Source organism: Lytechinus variegatus, chromosome 5 (genome assembly GCF_018143015.1).
Source record: "Lytechinus variegatus isolate NC3 chromosome 5, Lvar_3.0, whole genome shotgun sequence".
NCBI classification, from domain to species: domain Eukaryota; kingdom Metazoa; phylum Echinodermata; class Echinoidea; order Temnopleuroida; family Toxopneustidae; genus Lytechinus; species Lytechinus variegatus.
In genome coordinates, this window is record NC_054744.1 from 46,536,692 (window position 1) to 46,562,312 (window position 25,621).

At 33.9% G+C, this 25,621-nt stretch overlaps 1 protein-coding gene across 13 annotated transcripts in view; it reads left to right on the forward strand.

The window, feature by feature from the left end:
- LOC121416298 (semaphorin-6D-like) overlaps positions 1–23,310 on the forward strand; it is a 69,029-nt gene extending 45,719 nt beyond the window's left edge. For 2 of the 13 annotated variants that reach the window (XM_041609833.1, XM_041609834.1), the window contains exons 9-21: positions 355–418; positions 778–931; positions 1,648–1,846; positions 2,818–3,040; positions 3,494–3,571; positions 3,903–3,940; positions 4,395–4,397; positions 7,757–7,885; positions 9,576–9,656; positions 11,930–12,067; positions 13,261–13,362; positions 17,494–17,670; positions 20,995–23,310. In XM_041609833.1, the coding sequence (XP_041465767.1) occupies positions 355–418; positions 778–931; positions 1,648–1,846; positions 2,818–3,040; positions 3,494–3,571; positions 3,903–3,940; positions 4,395–4,397; positions 7,757–7,885; positions 9,576–9,656; positions 11,930–12,067; positions 13,261–13,362; positions 17,494–17,670; positions 20,995–21,497 (1,889 nt within the window). In that variant the 3' untranslated portion in view covers positions 21,498–23,310. Of the gene's footprint in view, positions 1–354; positions 419–777; positions 932–1,647; positions 1,847–2,817; positions 3,041–3,493; positions 3,572–3,902; positions 3,941–4,394; positions 4,398–6,568; positions 6,572–7,756; positions 7,886–9,575; positions 9,657–11,929; positions 12,068–13,260; positions 13,363–17,493; positions 17,671–18,695; positions 18,766–20,994 lie in introns of all 13 variants that reach the window. The other 11 variants (XM_041609846.1, XM_041609837.1, XM_041609836.1 and 8 more) reach the window with 11 other exon arrangements.
- The last annotated feature ends 2,311 nt before the right edge of the window (positions 23,311–25,621 follow it).

Genomic DNA, 25,621 nt, shown 5'->3' on the forward strand with positions numbered 1-25,621 from the left:
GAATAAAAAGCTAAAACTACAAGGCAAACCCCGATTTTGTAAATAGGCGTCTTATAGACACCTAAATAGTACACATAAGTGTATGGGATGAAATTAAAATGGTGTTTCCGGTCACTTTATATTTCAATTTTTGAAGCACTAAATAATCATTTTCGAACGCAATTTTTTTCTGGGCTTCATTTTTGGAACATATCACAGACACAGGTGACAAGTGTGACCTTCTAGCTCAGATTTTTTAAGTCAAACCAATGCTAACCAATCACTTTAAGCTTGATGTCTCAGAATAATATGAACCTTCGACTAAGTTGTATTTGTATAATTGGACTCTGGTTCTTATTTTTATCTTAATGACAGAGGATGTTGAAATGGTGGAATCTGAAAATGATACTCTCTTCTATACAGTCTTCACTACCGGAGGGTAAGTCATTTTGTTCTCAATTTTGAAATATGTGCCAGTTTTCGGATAATTATTGAAATGAGCACATTGACCTTGAACATGTGAAATGTAATTTGAATTTGTGAGTTCCTGCTCAAAAACCTTGTAATGATGATAATGATGAGAGTAACATTTTAATTTTAGATATCTACTGCACTGTTAGAGCTTTCAGATGTAACCTCCTCAATAAATGAATCTGATTTTTGTTATTTTAAAGACAAGAATGAAAATTATAAATTCTGCCTGTTTTCCTGTAGTACAATTGTATTGTATGTGACAGGTCAACCTTCTCTTATATGAAGACTAGCATTCATTTAACCTTTTTATTGTCTGTTATATAGTCATGAGATTCCTGGCTCAGCTGTATGTGTATTCAGTCTGAATAAGATAAGAACTATCATGAATGAAGGAGAGTTTAAAGAGCAACAAGGAGGGGCGTGGTATCCCGCCTCCCCACCACCACAACCACCACCAACACCCCCAAGACCAGGATTGGTGAGTCTCTCTTATTATCATGGGCGGAAATCCCAGGGGGGACGTGTCCCCCCTACTCAAACTAGTAGGGGGGAACACAATATCAAATGTCCCCCCTACTATTTTGGGTCTGCGGTGATGCTAAGAAATATATCACTCAAAATGGGAATAAAACTTGCGTTTTGGGACGAGATGACCTTTTTTTTTGCTTGTCAAATTTTCCAGACCCTTGTCCCCCCTACCTTTTGGGAGAGATTTCCGCCCCTGCTTATTATTACCTTTCATCTTTATGACTCTAAATCCTGTTTATATTACTTTGTTAATTAATTGATGTATTTCCCCCCCTGTGATACAGTGTTTGAAAATCAAGTGTAATTCCTCCTTTTGTGAATAAAAAGCAGTAAAGCATCATGAGAAAACGCTGGTGGCTGATGACTGGCCATAAATCCCCATGACCTTGGCTACCCTTACTAGTGACAAGTCTTAACTATACAAAATATAAATGATGAAATTTACCTTCTGCTTTATTATTAATGGGGAATTTATTTAGTTTCATTGGATTATAACATCAATCTCAATTTTAGATGGGTTGTTTGAATAGCAATATTCATAATGTTTAGTCACATAGCTTACTCTTAGTATAAATGGCCATGATGGAAATGATCAAATTATATATCAAACAATGATATTTCCCGTCTTTAAGAAATATATTTTTGTTTGTCTTTCTTTCTTTCCAGTGTGATGCCGACTACCAAAGTTCTGCTTCTTTACTGCAATGGATATCCTCTCACCCTCTCATGCATGAAGCCGTACCAACCCACAAGAACCCACTACCTATCTTTACACTCACGAGGGCAGACTACAGGTTAACACAGATCATGGTCCATAGCCAAAGAGCCGTTGATAGTAATTACCAAGTATTATTCCTCGGAACAGGTGAGTTTGAATTCATTCTGTTCTTCATTTTTCTCCCTTGTTTTGTACCACCATCATATGCCTCTTCTGATATTCTTCCCTTATCCACAATTCTTTGGCTTCTCTTCCTCCTCCACCACTTCTATTTCTTCAATCTTCTTTTCTTCCTCCTTCATCCCATTCTTGGTTCTCCTCTTCCTCCTGTATAATATGACTTTTCCGTTCGTCTTTTTGCCTTTTCACTTCTATTTCCTCCTTGTTTCATTTCATTCTTTTCATTCTTTACATTCCCTCTTCTCACTCTTATCTCTATCCAAAATATTAATCCAAGCCCTGATATCTGTTCCGTTAAGAATCAGAAAAATTTTCATAGTTTATTATCAAACCTTTGGATAATTCTCTCTCTTCTAATCTATTTCCTTCTCATGTCATCTCATTTTTACCCCATCCCCATTTTCTCTTCTGCATACCCTTTCCGTAATCTAACATAATGGCCGTATTCTGAAGTCAGATTTAACTTAGACCATGATCTAACTCTGTGCTAAAATTATGGGAAGCCAGGCGTTTCAAAATTTTGTTTACATTGAATGCTTGTCATGTTTACTGTGCTCTTTACTAATTCTTTAATGGTGAAGACAACTGTCATACTTATCCTTTCCAGGCAGTTAATGATGTTTTGGGAGTCAATGAGCTGATACATTGAACCTCTACTGTTATAGATTTATGTAACAACTGGCTTTCCATAGTTAAACCACAACTTTAAACCTGAGTTTAAGTTGAACCCGACTTCAGAATACGGGCCAATGAGTCATGGGTATCATTAACATTTTTTTTTTCTGACAAATTGTCTGATTCAACAACTTCCTTGATTTCAATTTTGAGATGACTAAAAAGCAATGTTCCTATGGTAATTATTAATTAAAACATGAAATGCCCATCAGTTCAGTATCGAAACAGAGCAAGAATTTATCCTCCTTTATCCCACCCTACAGATGATAGCAAACTCTTAAAGGTTGTCCTAGTTGAGACCGAAGATGGCGCTGTTCATACTAATCTCTTGGAGGAGATCAGCCTTCATCCTAAAGACAGCTGTGAGAAAGTTATTAACATGGAGCCAGTTACCAACCATGAAGGGAAACAAGTCATTCTAGTTAACACCAATAGCTCTATCTTAGAGGTTCCATTGCAGAGGTGTATAAACTATACAAGTGATTGGTAAGTTAGTTGGGCTGTTTTACTTGTTTTAGTTGACAACAAATGTAGATGTGTATTATCCCTGTAATTTGCTCCTTGTCTAGCATTCTTAATTCATCTTTTAGAGTTATATGTCATTGTATTATATTTTATATTTGAAAAAAAGTTAGTGAATCTTGAAGGTGAAAAAGAAGAAGGCCATGCAGAATTGCAAACCATAGAAATTGAGGATAAAATAAAACTTCTGGGGCCTGTTACATAACACTTTTGCCATAGAAAATTTTCAGTGGCATAATTTTGTTTACCAGTGTTTTTGTTTCTTTGCCAGAGTTTTATTACAACAAAAGTTTTATGCAACGGGCCCCTGGCATGTTTATTTTCATACAGTTAAAGCCTTAATTCAGGCATTGACATTCAACTTCTATCTACTTTGATTTCTTTTATCGTAATATCTTTTTATCTTTCTTCCTACAGTACATGTACACAAGATCCTTTCTGTGTGTGGAATAGTATAACAGATGAATGCTACGAGTATACTGGAGATAATGCATTGTGAGTATTCAATGTTGTGTATTTTGGGAAAATACGAACTGCTCATAAATTGGAAAAAGCCTTGGTTGTATTCTATTTTGTTTTAAGAAAATTATTGTATGCAAGGAAGTTTTACAGGTCTTTTTTTTTAACAGATAAAATCCTCATGATGTAGAAATATATTGTATTCTCAAACAGGTTTTATTTCTCTGTCACTGTCCCAGCCTATGCCTTCCTGCTCTGTGTGTCTGTCCATCTCCCCCTCTCTCTTTTTCTTTCGGTCTTTTGTTTCCCCTCCATCTATCCTATTACTATCTATAATAACTCTTTATTTGATATTTTTCTCTTACAGTGATGAACAAGATGTCAGTAACATGCAGGAATGTCCAGGTAAAGATAATGTTCTTTAGAAACAAAATTGCAAATTCATGAAATACATAGACTTCAGTTTTCCAGTACCTATTTGATTGAAAACAGGCCACACAACTCAAACTTTTGTATGTGTAAGGACAGTGTATGTTATTACATGAAATTGTTAATTTGTTTACTACAAGGTGTTTAAGAAAATAAACATTGCATTATTATTTTGAATGCATCCTCTCATTTATATGACATTATAAGATTACAAGATCCAGTTTTTCAATCTAACTGGATCTGATCCATCATTGGAATATCCTGAATAACTTTGATTTATTCACAAGTGTCATTTCATGGCAATTTTTGTCAACATGTAGCTGTTTATATCTTCATTAATATTCCCCTTCTTTACTTTCTTTCACACCATATCTCCTGGTCTTAATCTTCTTTTTGATGGCCTTCTTGGACCTCATTTATCTTTAAATAGAAGGTAAGTTCCAGAATAATTTATATATCAATAAATCTTATTCCATAATCATAAGTACATTTTCATCTATATAAATTTATGTGTCATTGTAGGATATATATTTTGTGATATGTCGAATAATCATGTCATATAGTTTTGGAAAATTCACTATCATAATTATGATATTTTCTGTTTCTAGTAGTTGAATAGTTAAGTCTATGCATTATGTCTTGAAGAATGATTGCATTTAGACATGGAATCATGATGTTAAGAGTTACCATGCAGGATGGGCTGTTATAGAACACTAATCCAAACTCATATATATCTATAGTATTCTACAAAATCATGCTCATACTAGAAACGCAAAATAATTAATGATGTATATTCTCATGCTCGTGTCATATTAAGGTATTGAAAATCAAAGCTCTTTCTGTTAACATTATAACATGCTTATGCTATCAGCTCTACTGCCATCATTGGTGAAAAAATAAACAACTCGATAATATATCAATGTAATCACAAAGAAAAACTATACTGCTTAATACAGTCACATAACATGCATGATCATTTCACAAGAATATGCTTCACATCACATCTTCAATAAGATTGGATCGTAAGTCGATTCCAACATTGATATCTAATTTTCTCCCCTATTCTTTCAAAGCATGCTTTTTTTTAAATGGTCACTAACCATGTTTCCTTCCAGAAAAACCCCTCTTTGAATGATTTCTTTTATTCTCCATCTTTGGTGAATGAACGGTACTAATGTTATGACTTGAATGATCATTTCTCTTGTTCTTCATTGTATATTTCATGCATGGGTGAATGGGCTTTGCATCTTTGAAAAACTGATACCAGTCTTACAAGTCTTGAAATAAATCTGCATCAAGAAAATACTTGTAGAGTCTGATGACAGACTGGTTGATGTTGAAAGATTTAGGAATGAATTCAATGAATCATACTCATATTGATTTAACCAATGGTTTGTTTTGGTATTGAAGAAAAATATATAAAGGTCTATTCTCAGCTTGGATGATTTTTGTAGACTATTTGATTTATCTTTGGATAAAAATGACATCTAAAACTATTGACAAAATATTGCTTGTACTTGTTATTTGAAAATGATTCAATATTTGCATCTTACATGTACTTGCATGTTTTTTGTTTGTTGCATTTGATGATATTTTATTTTTCTCTTGTTAAAAATCATTTTTAGAGTTATTCTTTTGTACCATTTTGTTCAAGAAGGGAGTCTCATTACTCATTGCTACTTTTTCATCCATGTTTAAATTAGCTGATCATATTAATTTGATTTATATTCCAAACTTTTTTACTTTGCATCGGAAGAGAAGGAAATTTGTAAGCAGCAATGTATTGATACCATGTTTTTCTATCTGATTATTTTTTCAGTCTCATATTCATTTTGACAAAAAAAAGAATAGACTATTATTCAGTTCTCATTTTCTCATGACTAACTACTTATCATTTACTAATGATTTTTATCTTTGCTCTGCATTAACTAACCATTTTACTCTCATTTTGATGAATTTCTGCCAATGAAATATGTTCCTTTTATTACAAGCCTCACACACTGACACTGGATTATATATCTACTTGGTAATATATTGTTCTCTTGAATATATTATTCTCTTGAATATTAATTGCTAGGTCAAATTAAGGCAATTAAGGCAAGAAATTAAATTTGGAAGGATAAAATACTCATGACAATAAATTGTCAAAATAGAGACAATTTAAGGAATAATTCCAGAATTTTCATAAATTTTTCTTTTCCTGTGGGAAATGACAAATGCTTTAAAGCGTTTCTTTCATTTTGAATTCTTGCCTTATGAAATGATTTCTTGCTCTCAAGATGTACCGCAGTGATGTAACCTAATGCTAAGATTGTCAAAAGCAATAATACTCTTTGCTTTCTATATTTCATTTTACAATGAATCTGTCCTCTGCCTTTCTTTTCTCTCTATTTATTCACCTTCAGTTGTCATCAGTTTTTCTCTTTCAACTTGATATAATGATTTCTTTCATGTCACATGGACAGTATCAACTCTATTTCTATCTGAGATAATATCAGCTTTTCTTTCCACATTCTTCCATTTGACTATTATCACTTCTTAGTTCTTCCTCTTCAAATTCCATCAACCCCTGCTTCTCAAACCACTGCAGTGGATGCTCTAGAGAGGGCGCCATCCTCTTATAAGAGTCAAATAGAATTGGGATGTGAAGGTATTGGTTTGGTGTCAAAGTCACTTTGTGGTGTCATTGCAATATCACCTTGTGGTGTAGTGATTAGAAACTTGCCATGTAACCTATACACTCACAATCATGTCGGAATGTCTGCATATAGAGGTGTATTCAAGCAACTTTCTTCAGCTCTAATCACATATCAAAACACCAAAACAAAACATAGATACTGCAATAGACAGATCAGTTTCAATTACCTCTCCTTTATATCATAATTTAAGACTTGAATTTGCACACCCATTTGGCCAAAGAACATTGAATGTACCGGTATGCAGTGCATTGTGTGCCTGTAACAGAAGCTGTCCATAAAAATGATATCATGGAATTTTTATTTAGATCTCAGTTATGTTCAAAAGATATTTTGCAGTATGTATTCTGCATAATTGTGTTTCATAAGATACCTTTTTAAGCTTTTCAGATTCACATGTTAGGAAAATAAAGTTTGAGTGCAAAGGAGTTACATGAATTCTACCCAAATTAGTATAAAAAATGTACTTTACGCACAAATTGTAGGCTATTGCACGACTGTGATATTAGGATATTATGTCATCTGTGTATTATTATCTTCAGCATTATTATTCAAGAAAAATATTTGATGGATATGCATGATTTAAAAAATTGAAATTAATTTAACCTTTAACCCTGCTAACTATCTCAACCTATTCCAATGTTATCTAACCTGCTTTCCTATTGCTTCTTAAAGTATTATTTCTATTTGATTTAATTATTTTATATTTTCTAACAATCCTGCATCCTGGTACTCTGTTCAGATCCAGTTTTAGTTTGTGTAAGTTACTTTATTTTGTATAAGTAAATCGTTTTGCTGTGAATTGATTCTGTTCAGTAGATATTATGATTTGATTAGAACCGTATGGGGAGTTTTTCATGAAACAAATGGTGGTTTTCACTGACAAACTTGCTCTAAACCAATCGGATGCAAGTATTTTGGTAGCTTATAACAATAAGTGAAAATCAATGACTATTTGTTTTGTGAGATGCTCCCTTGATTTGCAGCACCTGTCACACAGTGTTCTAGTCTGAGATGATTTCTTTATGATTTGCTGTGCGTTTTAAACTGACCAACCCCGTTCACTCCTACCCCCCTTTCCTTGTGCATGGTACAGAACCACCACCACCCACTACCCCCCAGCCTGAGTGTATATGTGAGACCACTGCACCGTCTGCTGCAGCCACCACTAAATACACCACCGTTATGGCCACAACACCGTCGACGGTACCACGGACAACAACCGGTCAGTGTCAATCAATAGTTTTCATCTTTAGGTTTGATGTTTTTGCCTCTATATTCGTTTTATGCCATCATTAAAGTTGGTATATGAAAGGCACTGGTGTCAATACATGATGTCATACTATTCAAGTGGGGGGGGGGGGGTGAAAAATAGATCACCCCCTTTGAACAATAGATTCACAACACAAATCGACACCCATGATGAAAAGAACAATAAGCAAAGATCATGAATAACACAATGTTGATTTTTTTTTAATTTTTAAAATTGGACTGGGGCAAGCTTGTGTCGTGTGCTCCATTTTATGCCGAGTCCATTCCAGTTGTTATGGATTTAAACAATTAATTCCTTTATAAAACTTAAAAGACAACCTCCATGAATGATACATTTAGTACTAGTATTACATAACTTGAAAACACAGATGCATAGATTTGAATAGGGATCTGCTCCCATACTTGTAGCATGTATTTTTTTTATTAGATGATGATATATTCATGTTCTTGATCTTTGCTTATTGGATTCAATTTAATTCATTTGTCTTGAGTTTGCACCAATCATGACCCCCCACCCAACCCCCAAAAGAAAAAAAAAGGATGTTATTGAGGTTTCTGAAAACGTTATATCATTCAAGAAAAGAAAAAAAGATAAAGGTTTAAAAATTCTTTAATTTTCTACATCGTGCAATCCCTCATCACCTGTTGTAAAATATTTTCCAGGAGGATTGTGTAGGATGCCTTATGAAATAGTAGAAACCTCCAAAGATCATCATATATGTGAGTTATAAACTCAACTAATGAGTGTCTTTGAAGTGGTTTTGAGCATGATGATGAGAACAAGTTATATTGTCTAGTATTTGACTAGAATAGTATACTTTCTCAAATTTATCACGCCATTGAATGCTAGACATTATTTAAAAAAAAAATACTGTACTTATTCATATGGCATTTAAATTAATGTTATATATATTACAGATATTATCCTTAATCAATGAAAAGAAAAGTACTGTTTATCGTTCATGGAATATGCTAGTAAAATGTACTTGTAAAATAATGTAAATAGATAGTGAACAGCTGACTTAGCTCTTCGTCAAACTGCCTTACTTGTGCTGGTCATAACACCTCTATTATATAGTGTAGAGTTGTTTAACTTTTGTATGAACAGTAGATGAGTTATTTTGTTGCTTTTTGTTCCTTTTAACATTTAGTTCTATCTATGATGTAATTGATGTCTTAATTTAACTGTCGTGATGTAAACTTGAGTCAGTTTTCTTTTTCATTAAGAAATAGAAATGAGTACCCACTCCCAACTTTATGGTATTTCTCAAGTTTATTTGACAAAAAAAAATAGAAGAAAACAACCATCAATCAAAGATCTCTCGTACAAAATTGGATTTGTGCAATTATTGCATGGTTTGTATGCATGATGCCTGCAAGTGCATTATACTTTTGAAAAGGCAGTGTTCCTTTCAATAATTAATCGACAAATTTGTTGAAAGAAATTCTCCACTTAAGCAACATCCCTCAAATTTCAGATGTTCTTATTGAATTTGGAACAGTGCTTGAATTTCATTTATTTGATTTGTTAATTTGTTTTCATTGACCTTAATTTGTTTACCAGTTATGATTTGAGTTCCTTGTTTGAGTTTCTGTTTGTTATTTTTTGTTATATTTTGTTGCTATTATGTTGTGTTCAACAGCCGTTCCCACCACACCCAGCACAGTGTCCACAACAATTATTGATTGGACAACTACTGTGAATAGTTCTACCGTACTACCAGGTACAGATAGACCAAAACTTTATCATCGTTATCATCACTACCCTCTAAACTATATCATCCTTAAAACCCCTCAGTATATACCTATCATTTTGTTCTTTGGTCTAACTATCCCCTCTGCAACTTTGACCCCACCTCTTGTATGCTAACACTTGTTTTGTATTGAGTGATACAGTTTCTTTTGTTCTTTCCTGCATGTGTTATATCTGTAGCATGATTATACCATCACCTTTGCCCCACATATCACCTTTCCTGTTCTTTATATTAATGATAATTACAATCCTACCTGCCTTGAAACTTTTGTAATACTTTCCTCCCACTTGACTCTGACAATCCTGTCTTTCTCTTATACCTCTCAAACACTCATATTGAAATATCTACAATTATAATTCTTCCTTCTCTCTTGTTTAGATTTCCGTTCTTCCAGTTCTAAATTCTAAATATAATTTCTGAATTCTGGTTCAAATCCTCTGGTTGTACATTCTTGTATCCCTCCTGCATGGCAGTTAAGTTGTATATTTACTGACTTTTATCAGTTTCTTATGATTTATTCTTTCTGTTACTTATTTTCAAAATTCATATTAATTTCATATCCGTTCATACTGTGTATATATGTTATATTCCATAGTCGTTACATATTTTGATATATAATTCCTTGGATTCTCTTCTGAAGGGAAAACAATCCTAAGTGAACAAAATATAATAAAAACTGCCAAGGTTATCTTTAAACATCTATGATGAATCTAAATTAGATACATTCCTATTGGATTGGAGGCTTAAGGGTGGGGAAGGGGAGGGGGCAGTGGCGTAAAAAAAAGGTAATCAAGCTCAACAGGGGGGGGGGGCAAAATAGGTATTCAAGCTTGTCAGGGGGGGGGGCAAAATAGGTATTCAAGCTCGTCAGGGGGGGGCAAAATGGGTATTCAAGCTCGTCAGGGGGGGCAGGGATACGTCCTTTGCCTGGGTTGTGCTTCGTAGGTATGCTAGTGGGAGGGGGTGCAATGCAATTAAGATGTTGATGTCAAGAGTCCCAATGATGGGGGGGGGGGGGCACAAAGTATTGTTTAATGACCCTAATTGTCACCTGGTTCTCTGTTATACATGTAGAATGTATGTTTGCTTTCTTCTGAATTAAATTGACTTTTTTTCTTTCCCGAATGGTTTGTGTTAGCCTTTCTCATCTACATGTATATGTTATTGCATGATTTATTTTAAAGCATTGCTCCTCTTTCAAAATTTTCCTGTTTGTGTGTTTTTCTTATCCTTGACACCTAACATGTAGTTATTTCCCATTTCAAGTATTCTAATACTCCTTTCTACCTCTTAACCTGTTTTAACTTGACTTTGTTCTTTGATACAGTGTACATTGATATTATTTTAATGTGAATTATTTTCTTTGTTCGATTTGATTGTTGTGTTTACCATTCTTTGCACCATTTAAATTTCAAACTTGATTCCATTTCATTATGGTATATTAATTTTTTCTTATCATGACGATTACATTCACATTGGTCAGTATAAAATTTCGGATTTTATTGATTTTATTTTTCCCCATTTGATTGGAATCAGCAATTTTTTTTTTTACAATTTTGAGGATTGGGTGCTGTGTTTCTGGCAGTGTTATTAAATATTTGCAATGTTTTCAGAATTTTGATTCAATTTGATCCTTAATACCTTGTCTTTTTTTTCATTGAACTCCCATTTTCTTCCTGCATTCCATGGAATTAAACTTGATTAATAATTTATTTTAGTACTCCATAGTGCATATTACATAAGGTTTAATAAACTGATTTTATTTTCCTTCCAAATTTGACCCCTTTCCTTCACATGCATCCAAGGATTATGGAATGAATTTTAATTGTACATTGGTTACATTTGTGTGAGTCTTGTGTTTTTAATTTGATAACCAAATATTCTTTATCCAGCTTTCCATCAAATAAATTATACATCAGTCCATATACAGACAAAGACAACACAGAAAACACAAGTAATACAAATTGACATACCGTATGTAAAAAAAAAAAATTGAGGAAATACTAGTAAAATATGGCAGAATACGTTAATGCTATAAAGGCGCCCACTTTTTGTGTCAGTTGATTAAAAAGTCTTTTTGGCTCTCAACGCACAATGATATTGTGATAATTCATAGAGCTGATAGCCTGAGCATGGTTGGGGATATTCGTAATGTATATCATTTTTTTATCGACGACTAAAATTCACCATGTTTATATTTTCCAAGTATCCAATAATAATGAAATTGTTTTTATATCCCTCAGTAGGTAGTCATCAACCATCAGAATCAACCACTGATGGTGAATTGACGGGCGGTGAGGACGATAACAACATATCAGAAGGCAAGCTACCCTCTTCCCTGCCCCCTTCTACCACTATCAGCAACGTCATTGGTCCTGTCGGTAAGACCTCTTTTAAGTTTGTTCTTCGCTCATTGGTGGTTGGCTCGCTCATCAATTAACCATCATCATCATCATTTTAACAAGGCGCTTCTCATCAGGTCTCATCGCGTGCCACAATATGAGATTCCATTTGTTTGTGATTACATGAGATGATTCAGCATCAAATTGCCTATAATAATATGTAGTAGTAATCATGTGAGCTATCAGAACTTAGTTTCTGTTTACATTAGTTATCATGAAAAGTTACTTGACAAAATCAGAAATTGAAAATAAGACAAAAACTGTAACTAGAGTTGGTACACTTGCAGCCCCTCCCCTTCCCATTTTTTATGACCCCCCCCCCCCCCGGTAGATGAAATCATTCGCATGATTGCATCTTACATTAAATTTTTTTTATACTGTACTCTGAAAATGATTTTTATTTTATAAATACAAAGAAATTTTTTTTTACTGCTATCCTGATTTTTTGTTTGTGTCTACTGGATTGATTTATACGAAAATAAGTATTTGCTAACCTTGTTTGCCCCCCCACCTCCAAAAATAAAACCACCCCATTTTTTTTAGCAAATTCTAAGGAAATGATTCTAGCATGCTCTTTGCCTGTGTATCTGATGAAATCAGTAGCTACCTGCTTGCCTTTCCATAAAAAATTGCTATTTTTCATACATCTACTCTACTTAATACATCAATAACTCATGCTCTTGCAAGTATCATACAAAACTATTCATATACTGTATATATCGTACTATTTCCAAACATTTTAACTAGATACATTTCAAATATAATCGTCATTATCTAATCATTCCAGATCCATAATTCTAATTTCAATAACTTTCATAAAAATATATTCAGTGATATCAAGTTGGATTCATATGCAATTTGTGTAATACTATAATCAGGAAAAGTCAAATATTGATTGACCCATTGATGCTAGATTACTGGTCTTGAAAAAGAACAACTTCATCTGAAAATGGAAAAAAAAAATCACCTTTTACTGTGAAAAAAATAGAGTTGAATGTCATAGATTATAGAGGAAATTTGAATGAAGGATATTACATGGAGGTTCTTGTAAAACCAGGCTAAATATTTCACCTGAGAATAGATAGATGGCGCTATATAAATCCTTTTATTATTATTGCATTATCCTTCTCTATTCTCTAACACTTTTTCTTGGAATCTCATTTACAACTCAGTCATCTCTGATGTGGATATTTTAGAGGTTGCCACGACGATTACTAATGAAGTAGATGATATCCATGGTGATAAACGTATACTAAGACCAGATGTGTATGAGTGTGAGTAGTTGGATGGGATACTAGCTGCATGTAAAACCAGCTTGTCATGTGGTTCCAGTCACACCGAAGGAATCGACTCCCAACAGACCAATGGGATGCCATTGAAGATGATGCAAACCTTGTGATTGGCCTGGTGTCGGTTTCGTGGGTGTGACTTTGGTCTTTGTCTTGGTTCATAAACACCAGCTTGTCTTGTAGTTCTATCTGATATGTGTCTTCGTTCTGTTACTGTAGGAAGCATGCTGAATATTCTTTGGTGGAATGCAGGAAAACTTCAGAATTTAAGATAGAGACAAATCACAACATACGAAGGGGGGTATATATTCACATACATAAAATTGAAAGTACATATTTAGGTTGTGATAATAACCATGTAAAAATAATTTGTTTTTTACTCTTTTCTGACTTGCTATCAAGATGAATTTGTCTCTATTTTGCAATCAGTCATTTCATGTAGGGGGAGAGATCAGAACCAGCTTGTGTGAATGTGTAATACAAGGAAATATGATTTTTGTCTCACCTGCGAAGCAGAGTGAGACTATAGGCGCCGCTTTTCCGACGGCGGCGGCGGCGGCGTCAACATCAAATCTTAACCTGAGGTTAAGTTTTTGAAATGACGTCATAACTTAGAAAGTATATGGACCTAGTTAATAAAACTTGGCCATAAGGTTAATCAAGTATTACTTAACATCCTTTTAGAGTTTCATGTCACATGACCAAGGTCAAAGGTCATTTAGGGTCAATGAACTTAGACCATGTTGGAGGGATCAACATCGAAATCTTAACCTGAGGTTAAGTTTTTGAAATGTCATCATAACTTAGAAAATATATGGACCTAGTTCATGAAACTTGGACATAAGGTTAATCAAGTATCACTGAACATCCTGCACGAGTTTCACGTCACATGACCAAGGTCAAAGGTCATTTAGGGTCAATGAACTTTGGCCGAATTGGGGGTATCTGTTGAATTACCATCATAACTTTGAAAGTTTATTGGTCTAGTTCATTAAACTTGGATATTATAGTAATCAAGCATCACTGAACATTTTGTGCAAGTTTCAGGTCTCATGATTAAGGTCAAAGGTCATTTAGGGTCAATGAACTTTGGCCGAATTGGGGGTATCTGTTGAATTACCATCATAACTTTGAAAGTTTATTGGTCTAGTTCATTAAACTTGGATATTATAGTAATCAAGTATCTCTGAACATCCTGTGCGCATTTCAGGTCACATGACCAAGGTCAAAGGTCAATGAACTTTGGCCGAACTGGGTGTATCTGTTGAATTACCATCATAACTTTGAAAGTTTATGGATCTGATTCATGAAACTTGTACATAAGAGTAATCAAGTATCACTGAACATCCTGTGCGAGTTTCAGGTCACATGATCAAGGTCAAAGGTCATGTAAGGTCAATGAACTTTGGCCATGTTGGGTTTTTTTGTTGAATAACCATCATATCTCTGTAAGTTTATTGGTCTAGTTCATAAAAAGTGGACATAAGAGTAACCATGTATCACTGAACATCTTGTGCGAGTTAGAGTAGTACTCAAAGTCAGCACTGCTGCTATATTGAACCGCGTGGTGCAGGTGAGACGGCCAGAGGCATTCCACTTGTTGTAATTAATTTTCCATAGTGGATGAAGTCAGAAAAGTAAGAAATTATTTGAAATAAAAACATTGGATCAAACTCTTTTGAATGGAGAAGGAATATGAAACTATTGACTGTTGAAAGAGTAGGTGTAATACGGTATTGAGAATTATATTTTTTCAATTGTTTATTTGCTGGGGAAAATATACTACATTCACTTGGGCATTCAGTATTAAAAAAATAATATGTCAATAGTACTATAACCATAAATTTTACTTGAGATATAGTTTGAGTATGAGGTATATATAAAATTTGAGAGGGCCTATCTAGTGTTATAAAATGTATCATCCACATACATACATAGTCAACTCTAAATTCAATGTATCTTTCTCGACTTCTTCATTGCATGATTGTGATGGTTTATATGGAGAGTTGTTTGCATACTTTACTGTGCATGTAGTACATCTCCTACACTGTACAGTCTTGTTGAATGTGAATAGACCCTGATACTCCACAAGATGCATACGTTTGTCTCCGTTAGTCGGGGATGCATGATAGAAGACTACCCCCCCCCCCTCCCCCTCCGTACCCCTACCTACAGATTATTTGTCCTATTTGACTTGAATTTCATTGACTCGTGTACTTTTGGAAATTAAAAAGATGATGTATAAGATGAGTTATAGCCACCATGTGATAAGAAGATACAAGCGTAGAGGTCATACCACAATATCAAGCATTTGGGAGCTTTTAAAGTGAGGGCAGTACAAGTGAGGATCGCAAGAAAGTAGACTTAATCCATACTGCGCTCTAGTCTTCTTTCATCCCTCTACCGACTGTCTCCACTTTAAAAGCTCTCTTTTGTCACTGTTTTGTTTGATGTGCTTTTATGATCACTTTTTATGTGAAGAGAGAGGCTTACCTGTGTTTATTGCTTAATTACCATTTGGTGTGCTTCGATGCACTAAGGAATAACAATGTTATTCAACAATGATTAAGAAGTGCCAGCATTGAAATAAAATTCAAATTTATGATTCATTGATGGCTATATAAAAGGTAAATCCCTGAAGCTTTTTATTTTATGACCATTATAGGCTCAGTCAAAGGAGTTCATTTTCAGTTTTGATTGTTTGACACCCAGTTTGATAAGCTTTGTTCACATTATCACTTATACATGTGGCCACTGAGTGAGTTGTATATATCATTTGCTTTTTGCTTTTGTTTAATTATTTCATTTTGGTACTTTTACGTTTTGACTTTGATTTTTTCCTGACAAAAAAGATTTTGATCGTTTCTCCATTTGTTAATTCTAATTCCTGATTTTTTTTTCTTCCATTTCTTGCTCTTCATAGACTGTGATAAGGGTGAAAATATGATTACTTATCTGAATACTAACTCATTGATCAATGAATATTCTTTCATTATTAACTTTTCTTCAATTCTAACACAATGTACATGTACAATTTAACTTTCATGTTTGTTCCAATGTGAAATTGTTCATGATGTAAGGGTATATTGTCATATTTGAATGTACAGTGGATTTTAACAAAACTGAATTTGCAATGAGCATTTTAAAAAATAATGATATTTTCTTATCAATTTTCTTAAAATAATATTCTGCCATGCCTTTTGCTTGCTTTATATTGTTTTTTTCTACAATAATCACATGTACATGCATGTTAGTCTTGTAATATGTTCTCATATTCTCATTTTTTCAAGTCATGGCAAGGACTGTAAAGATGCACTGTATCTCACTCATGTTTAAATTACATTGCATACCTTATTGTTGGTAATATAAGATATTGATTTTTAAAGTCATTTGAATTTGGGCATACAAATGATGACGTCCTTAATTGATTTTTTGTCAGATTAAAAGCAACAGTAAGGACAGATGAAGACAAAAGTTCTCGTAACCTAATGGTTCAGAGAGTTTTAGATCACCGCTCAATAGCCATTCTTTTCTTTTTTTATGATTTTTGTTTGCTGAATCGTTGCTAAAAGGTTAAATGCTAATCTTGAGTTGAATGAGAATTTCTTGGAATTGAGCAATTTTCCAGTCCTTGCCATACATTGTATGGACCATGTATTATTGATTGATATCTGTCTGGGTGCTGGTAGGAGGGTCAACATTAAATTAAGCAATTTCATTTGTTCTGTTTATTCTAGCTCTGTAATTGAATAGGTAGTAGTATATTAACTTACAAATTAAAATCTTTAGTGTCATAGAGTAATTCAATTTAGATTAGAAGGACAAAATCTTCTTTGGTACGTGACATCTTACAAATGTGAAGGCTAAGTCTGCTCAGTTATATTGGATGAGTTGAAAAGACTAGATTCACAAAACAGTTTGAGACATTGAATCCAGACCTCACCCTTATTTTGCTTCTCCCCCAAGAAAATTAATCCGGGAAAGATAGCCGAGTAGTTACAACTTTAAACAGTTTATGCAAGTAAGTCATATTGAAAATTGTACTTTCACAATTTCTTGGTGTGTCATAAGACCATTGTATTAAAGTCATTATTTGTATTCATTGTCTTTGTACAGATCCTCAGCGGAACCACAGTCTGATGGAGGAAGGTAACGTCCTGGTCCTGGTCTTCCTAATCCTAGGCTGGATCCTCTTCACGTTCTGCGGGATGGTCGTCCTTTATCAGTGCTACAACCAACATCATAAGGGTATCTATCAACCTCCTTCCAGTGATGATAGCATCCTGAGTGCAAGTAAGGTTTCTCTGATCCCCCGAAATAAAAAAAACCCTCAAACAAACAAAAAACCCTCCATGGCATGCCGTGTCACAAGCTTGTCCACTGGCTCCTGACAGCAGGGCATACACACCCTGGCTGTAGTATCCGTGCTTCACCCCTGGCTCTGCACATGCAACGACATTGTGCTTTACAAACCTCACAATGCTGAGAGATAATCATATATCATCTTCTTCATCTAATTCCATCTATTCATTGCACTTATTCTATGCATTTCATTTGTATCCTTCGCTTTGCTATGTAGTAGGTTTTATTCCTTCGGTTGAGGATTTAAAATGATTTTAAAATGGTTCTATTTATCATTTCCCCATTTCATTGTGTGCCAATATTAAGGATATCCTCACTACGCCTTTCTCAGCTCTATTGCATTTTATTCCAATTAAAAAGGGAGGGGGGGATTAAAAATACACAAACAATTTGAAATGTTTGATATAAAAGATGGGCATTCTATGAAATGAGGAGCTCTTTAAGGGGAGAGGTTTTTACTTTTAATATCATAAAATTGACAACCTTGCTTTACCTGCACTCACCTATATGTCATGCTAATGTCTCTCTGTCTGTCAGTCTGTATGTTTGTCTCTTTGTCAAAGTCTGTTCATCAATATACTCTATTATTCTCTTATCGTCTTTCATTGCTTGTAATACTTAAAAAATACTGCCTGTGCTCATTTCATTACATCTCTCAATTTTAAATTTAAAAATTCTATTGATAACGTCAATTGAGTGATTCGATACACTTAGTTTGTTCTAGAAATGAGATGATAAAAGATATATGTATCTAAAAAAAATTTCATTTTGTGATTGAGGTCACATTTCAGTAGCTTCATTTGTCTTTGTGTATATCATAACGGATGTTTTGATTATAAAACATAATTTAGTTGCACTGAGAAAGTAGCATATTTCTTGTCACATTAATGCATTCTCATCCGTGTTTCTCTCTCATTCTCTTTCCATTGCTTTCTTGCACATGCTTGTTATATCAGAGGCTCATTGTATACCTGACATTGTTTTATAAATCATCTAATCAGGTCATGTGATCATGTCATGTGATTGGTAAATAACACCACTGATCATGTGATCAGGAGTCTTTACATCTAATAATTGCTGTCCATGCTGTTATTGTGTTACATACATCATTTATGTTTGTTGAATCAAACAATTGATTGTTATAAACATTAATCATGCAGTTTGATACTTGTTGAGATGATTATGTCATATTTTCACATTTTTTGTCTTCTCCTTCTTTTCATGATGTAACCAATCTTCTTCTTCGCTAACCAATCTCCCATCATGCATTTTGATGTGCATAACTTTTGACTGGTATGTGGTAACTAACATGTTATTTATCATCTTGTGTCTGTAGTGTTGCAGTCTTGCTTAGCAAAACATTGTTTTTCTTTCAAAATATGCTTAAAATTATATTATATTTCAATATTCAAGAATTCTCATAATTTTTAATGACATATTTGTCTGAATATTTATTGATTCCCCTTTAATTCTTACAAACATGAACTTCAAGGAGTGAGACTGAAGGCATTGTTGTAAACTTGCTCCCATTTTGTCTTTAAACTTTTGGAATTTATTGGGAAAGAAGAATTATATGCAAGACAATTAACTGTTGCCAGATACTTTCATGTATCTTTAGCAATTGTGCAGCTCTGTCCAAGATTCAATCATTGTGCATGATATTGTTATATAATAAATTCTTACTTACATTCGATTCAATTATACTCCATTTCTATCTCATTTTTCAAGTCTACCAACAATCTCATTTTATATTCATTATATTATATAATTCATATTTATGTCATACTACTTTTGACAATAAAAATAATAACATGCACTTGGTGTTCTGGAAATATTGACAATATTATGTATTCTATATTTATAACATTCATTTTCAATAATGAAATAATTCATATTACCCACATATATTTTTTGAATGGATATATTCCCCCTATTTTGAGCCATCTAAGATTTGAAGCTAGAGATCAGAGAAACCTTACATTTTTTTTCCTTTTAATTTGTTTGTTGATTTGTTTTTATCATTTGTTTTTGATGTCTATTTATTTTGTGTTTCTTATTCCCCTTTTTGTGTTATTGCAATAACTGCAAGTATTTTCCTCATGAAGACAAGAAAGAATTTGAATTTTAAGAGTATTTTCCTTGAAGATTTTAGAGTTGAAACAATAAATGATAGTCTTGTTGATGCACAAAGATTATCAAGAAATGTTTGATAGCATACATGCAAATTGAAATGAAGTGGTCTTGCTGTTTCTAGTAAAAACATTGTAGTTTTGCCGTACCTTTATTTATGATTTCTTTTTGAAACTTTATATACGTCTGAATATCCTATCATTGAAGTGTCACTACAAACATCTCTTTCTTTTTTGTACCCCCCTGAAAGAAATTAGTTGATTTACACAAGCACTGTGTTTAGAATGAATTCAGTTGACTGCATTGAAGTTCATGTTTGTTGTATTATTAGAATCTGTTAATTTAAAACAATATTTGTTTCAGATTGTGAAGATGTTGGTTTTGTTATGCATGATGTTTTTTTTCCTCCTGAAAAGATACTTGAATTATGATATTATTGACCTAATTTAGTTGAGATATTAGGAAAGTAGTTTGTGTGTATATATTTCAAGTCATCAGTCACTTAACATTTGTGAGCAGTAAGTTTCCTAGTAAATGTCACCAATAGTCTAATCTGAAATTGCATAGACTATGCATTTGTTTGTGTGTGTTGTAATTGCAGTTTCATTTGTCGAGTGCAGTGAAATATTATGGTTTTTTAACACAATTCATTGCTGGGGAAACAAAATCTTGTACCTCAAAACAGACTATCGGGAGACTGAAAAAACATGGCTGCCACTCGTCTGGGTAGTGTTTGGCTTATTGTTACTTTGCGTTGAGCTATCGATTAGAATAATAATTTTGGCAATGATATTGACCATTTTGTGGACTCAATTAGGTGTTGGCACTATATGGACAGAGTCTTACAATTGCATTTCCAATCTCAACACAAGCCCCAACTCTGAACATGAAATCACCAACAGAGTCCATTTGGATGGTGTTCCCCTTTGACAAAGTGGATTAGCTTTATTTTTCAGATAGAGGTTTGGGAGATGGGTAGATTATCCCTTGATGAAAGCTCTGCTCATTAAAACAACCCCCCCAATAAATGTGAGAATCAAGGATTTATCACCCTAGCAATGGTAATTGTGTTTACTGTTGGTTAAAGATTGAAACTAAATTTATTTTCATTTGATCTTATTTTAGGAATGAAGACCAAGGAGCAGAAAGACCTCCTCTCTACCCCAAACCAGAATGGAAAGGTGGGCAATGGCATCCCACTGGAGGTCCCGTGGTCGCCCCCCTCCCGTGCCACCCACACCCCTGCAGGCAGGGAGAGAGACTCTCTTGGACCAGTCAACGGCCACAGCTTACCTAGACGGCCCGTACCGGTACCTACGCCCATGGTTCCACCCGCATACCGATCCCCCGTCTCCTTCGCTCACACGGTAGGCTCCTTGCCCAGCCCAGCCCGCATCAACAAGTACAAGAACAACACCAGCACCTTTAACAGCCTTGACAGGCACAGGACACCACAGATACATAATCTGTACGTGGAGCACCCACGTAGCCATGCCAATGAACCTTACTCACCTTACAACGGGCGGGTGATGACAGCCGAAGACAGGAGGCCATCGGGTGCGTCGGACAGTGAGATGTACGACGATGACGTGTGGCAGCCGAGGATGGCGGGGGAGGAGTTGGTATGACTATTACACCACCATCAGGGTCAACCTGTTAAAGAGAGACCTCTGTGGACACAGTCCAGTGAGGAGCTCGGAGATTTATCTCTTTAAAGTAAAGACTTGTAGCAGTACTCTGTGTGAAGCACTCTCATTCCACTCTGGATCAAGCCATAGACATTGTGGATGATTCGTAGCTCTCGCTTCACTGGCTGGTGCAAAGCCAGTATAATGCACTGCTTGTAGATGTCATCAGAGACCGCTGGATCCAAAGAAACAATGTTAAACATAGTTCTCTGATGTATCTATCGCCATGGCAATGCTAGCACACAGTAATACGCAATCATTGCAAGTTATGTATGCGGAGGCACAGCACGCCATTCCTGTTGTATCACTGAGATGATTTGATCACAAGGTGTATTCCTACCAATGTCATTGCTTGCATCACCTCGAGTGTTTGATTATTCCATTTCAGATGAGCTTCAGGATTAAAGGCTTAATGATGTCAGTATGATCATCATTGAAAAAAAAATCATGTCTTCTTATTCTTGAAACTAGACACTTTAGTTCTGGTTTTGTGGCAGATAAAGATATTTACTTCCACCCAATGTCTTGAAGTAAACTTTTAAAAGCAAGTACACCTCCCTCTATTGACTGCCATCTTCCAGTTAGTTCAAATGGAAAGGTTTAGTCATATAGCCAGTCACAAGAGTAAGAAATGACGTATGGAGACTGTGTTGGAGCTGCGATAAGAAAAAAAGTAGTGGGGATTGTGCAAATATTGATTTTTAAAAAAATATTGATAAAAAATGAATAAAAAAATATTAAAAAGACATGTAGAACTATTCAAAAAATATTCCTAATTTTTTACAAGAATAGAATTTTTCTCTATTTTCAAATGTAGACCAATTTAGCGATTGGTAATATTCATGTTGTGACCCCTGATAATTTTATTAATGGTGTGTGTTGTAGCCTGCCTTAGATTAGCCACACAGTCGACCCTTTCTTCTAACACAGCTATGGCGATTCTGCAAGTTCTTTTAGACGTCACTACATACAAGTACACTTAAGTAAGCTGCAGTTCAAGTATTAACGAGTTTAAAAAGTTTAAGTACCATTTTTTTTTAGCTGTCACCCACACTGCATACATATACACTTGAAGCTTTTATGTGAAGGAATAATGGGAGGGGGCTTCTCCATTTCATGGAGATTTATAGTAGTTTCTTTTTTGAAAAGGTAATATGCAATGCAGTTTAATGTTTGCACCATGAACTACACCTATGCAATTATGAGTTATGTTGTCAAGATTCATTCTGAAATCACAAGTGTTGTTATGTTTGGGATAGAGCTGTATCAAAAGAAATGTGAGTAATGGGGCTGGGCGATACCTGAAGCAAAACAGCTTAACAAAAATCCAACTAGGGTCCAACAAAATCAGATCATTTGTAAACTATGGTATGTAAAACTTGTCAATTGCACATATAAAATCACTTAACAAGCAATGAAAAAATCACTTGTTCAAGAAAGAAATGATAAAGAAATTACATAATGAAAGCAATCTCTCTGTACTTTAACCCCTTTCTTAAAATTTGTCTATTCTTTTTCTTTTGGTAATTTGTTTATAACCAAGATATATGTTTTTGACCATGGATTGAAACTTAATGATTAACCCGTTTGAATGATTTTGACATTTCTTGACGAATAATTTCACTAACACTGTACAAACTGCTTTGCGATGATGAAAGTGTACTAATTATATAGATGTATAGAACTTTTAAAGGAGCTATTGCATAATGAGTAGTCGGTGTTGGGGATTTTGGAAACATGTCTGCAATGCAGATATTTAAAAGCAAAAATTTATGGGTTAGTTTTATATTTTTTTTTATTTGTATAGAATATAATAATGCAATTTTTGTAAGAAAAGGCTAAAAGGTCCCATTTTGTGTGCATTTTTTAAAGAAAGTTGTGTGGAATTTTCTCCTTTTGAAGAAGAAAATGTCTTTTATGTTGACTAAGTGTAAAGAAATCCCACATTCCAATTTTTTTTTTAGTTGATTTTATTTGATCACTTATACAAATTAGATTTTTTTAAAAGTGTGTTATAAACTTTTTTCAATCTTTTAAAAATGACTGTGATTAAAATCTAATTATGCAATATTGCATATACGATTGAAAAAACAGTTTCATTACTTATTTTTAAAAGAATTACTGAGAAAGCTTGACTGATTATTATAAATTACAGATTACTGCTCATTCATAAAAGAAAATCTTTGTTGCAATTTTGTTCTTGATGAAATATATATTGTATTCACTGCCAGTTTATATGATTTTGCATACAAAGTTTTTTGTTAGTTGGTAAGTTATGAGGACTACTATATTCTGTAGGTATGTTTGTTTCATGCTGCTATGTTCCACACAATCAATGATTGCATTGTCATTCACAAGATCGATTTTAGTTTTTGAAATTGAGGAGAGAGATTCCTGGTTGGTAGTTCATAAAGCTGATTGCAAGTTCGGCCGAATCTTATGCACAAGTCAAAATCTGAACTCTGTTCATTAGCATTAGCGTTCTTGTTGTTAACAAGCATCTCAATGCGTAGTTTATTATTTGTCAAACATTTGACCCGAGTCAAAGGAAAGTTACCACCACTGTGTGAAACAGATCAAGGCTAGGATATCTCGGATGGCACAAGAATGGGTCTTGAGTTGAGCATGAAGATTTGTGTAACTTGCAGACACCAACCTGAACTGATTTGATGTTTTAGAGAAATGTAGAAATATTTTGTTGTTATTACTGGGATGATGATAGGCACACCAGTATTAAAACCTATTTGTCTTTCACATGTGTTATATGCATTTCCCCCACTGTACCCACTCATCATTTATAGAACTTAGGAAAGCTAGGATTAGACATCATTTGTTTTATTCAGATATTCTGTCATCATTATGTTAGCTGAGAACGAATTAACAAAAATGCAGTAGTAGAAAGGATATGTTCACGACCCAGGATGCATTGTTGTTGAAAAATATTCATTTAACTTGAAAAATTAATCATTTTATCATGATTAAATCTATTTCTTGGATTGGTGTGGGTAATTATACCCGTCAGACTAATGATGTTAAATGGGGCATGGTCTTATTCAGGTGTGCAAAAAACATCAAAATGATATCAAATCAATTTCTTGAATTAAAAAAATTTGCTATTGGGTTGTGGGCATTTGTTTTCATACTACCACATGTTACTAAACTTCCTGAAGATATATGACTGCATTCTTCTTCTTTTAAATCGTCCAGATGAAATTATTGTCTTCCACTCTCATTTTATGTAAAAAAAAAAGTGGATAATGGTTTAGAAAGAAGAAATAGTTCAGAAGCAACACTTTTCAAATGATTAATAGATGTATGTGTATGGAATTTGCAATTCAAATTAACAGCACTGTGTTTTGAATATGTAGGCTTATATTAGCACTTCACTGGTTTCATGAGATATATATATATATGGAGAGAGTGATGAAGATATTTGGGCTGTCGTTAGGTGTATTGTGATATATTAGCTCATATATCTCTTGGGATGATAGTGTATTTCCTTCATTCATCATTTCTATCAAGTTTTACATTTCTACTTGTAAAGAATAAGGAGTATACCCAGAAAAGAGATTTATTACTACAGACGGGTATGAAACCCACCGTCTGAGCATATACACAGTATATGTTAGCAATTACATGTCAACATGAAAAAGCAGTTATAAAATACAGGTACAGAAGAATGTTTGAAAGATATCATGTATTGATTCAAATTTATTTACTATAGTACTAGATAGGATGTTTTTCAGTTTACAAGTATTCTTTAAAGGTGGTGATGATTGTCACGCTATATTTTATTTTGTCTTTGATGGTATTCATTTTGTAGATAAGTGCTGAAATTTGTTTACTTTGTCTTATGAATTCTTTGAATTGTGTTTAGTTTTTAAGCCTATGTTTTCATGATTGCTTAATTTTGCCAAATGCTTTTATTATTATTATAGATCTACTTAGATTCCAAAATTATGTCTAGAAATAAGATGGACTATGAATTAAAAATAATCATTTTCATCTTGTGAAGGCAAAAGGTTTATTTTTGGTACTTAATAAGTCACCAAAATGTAAATGAA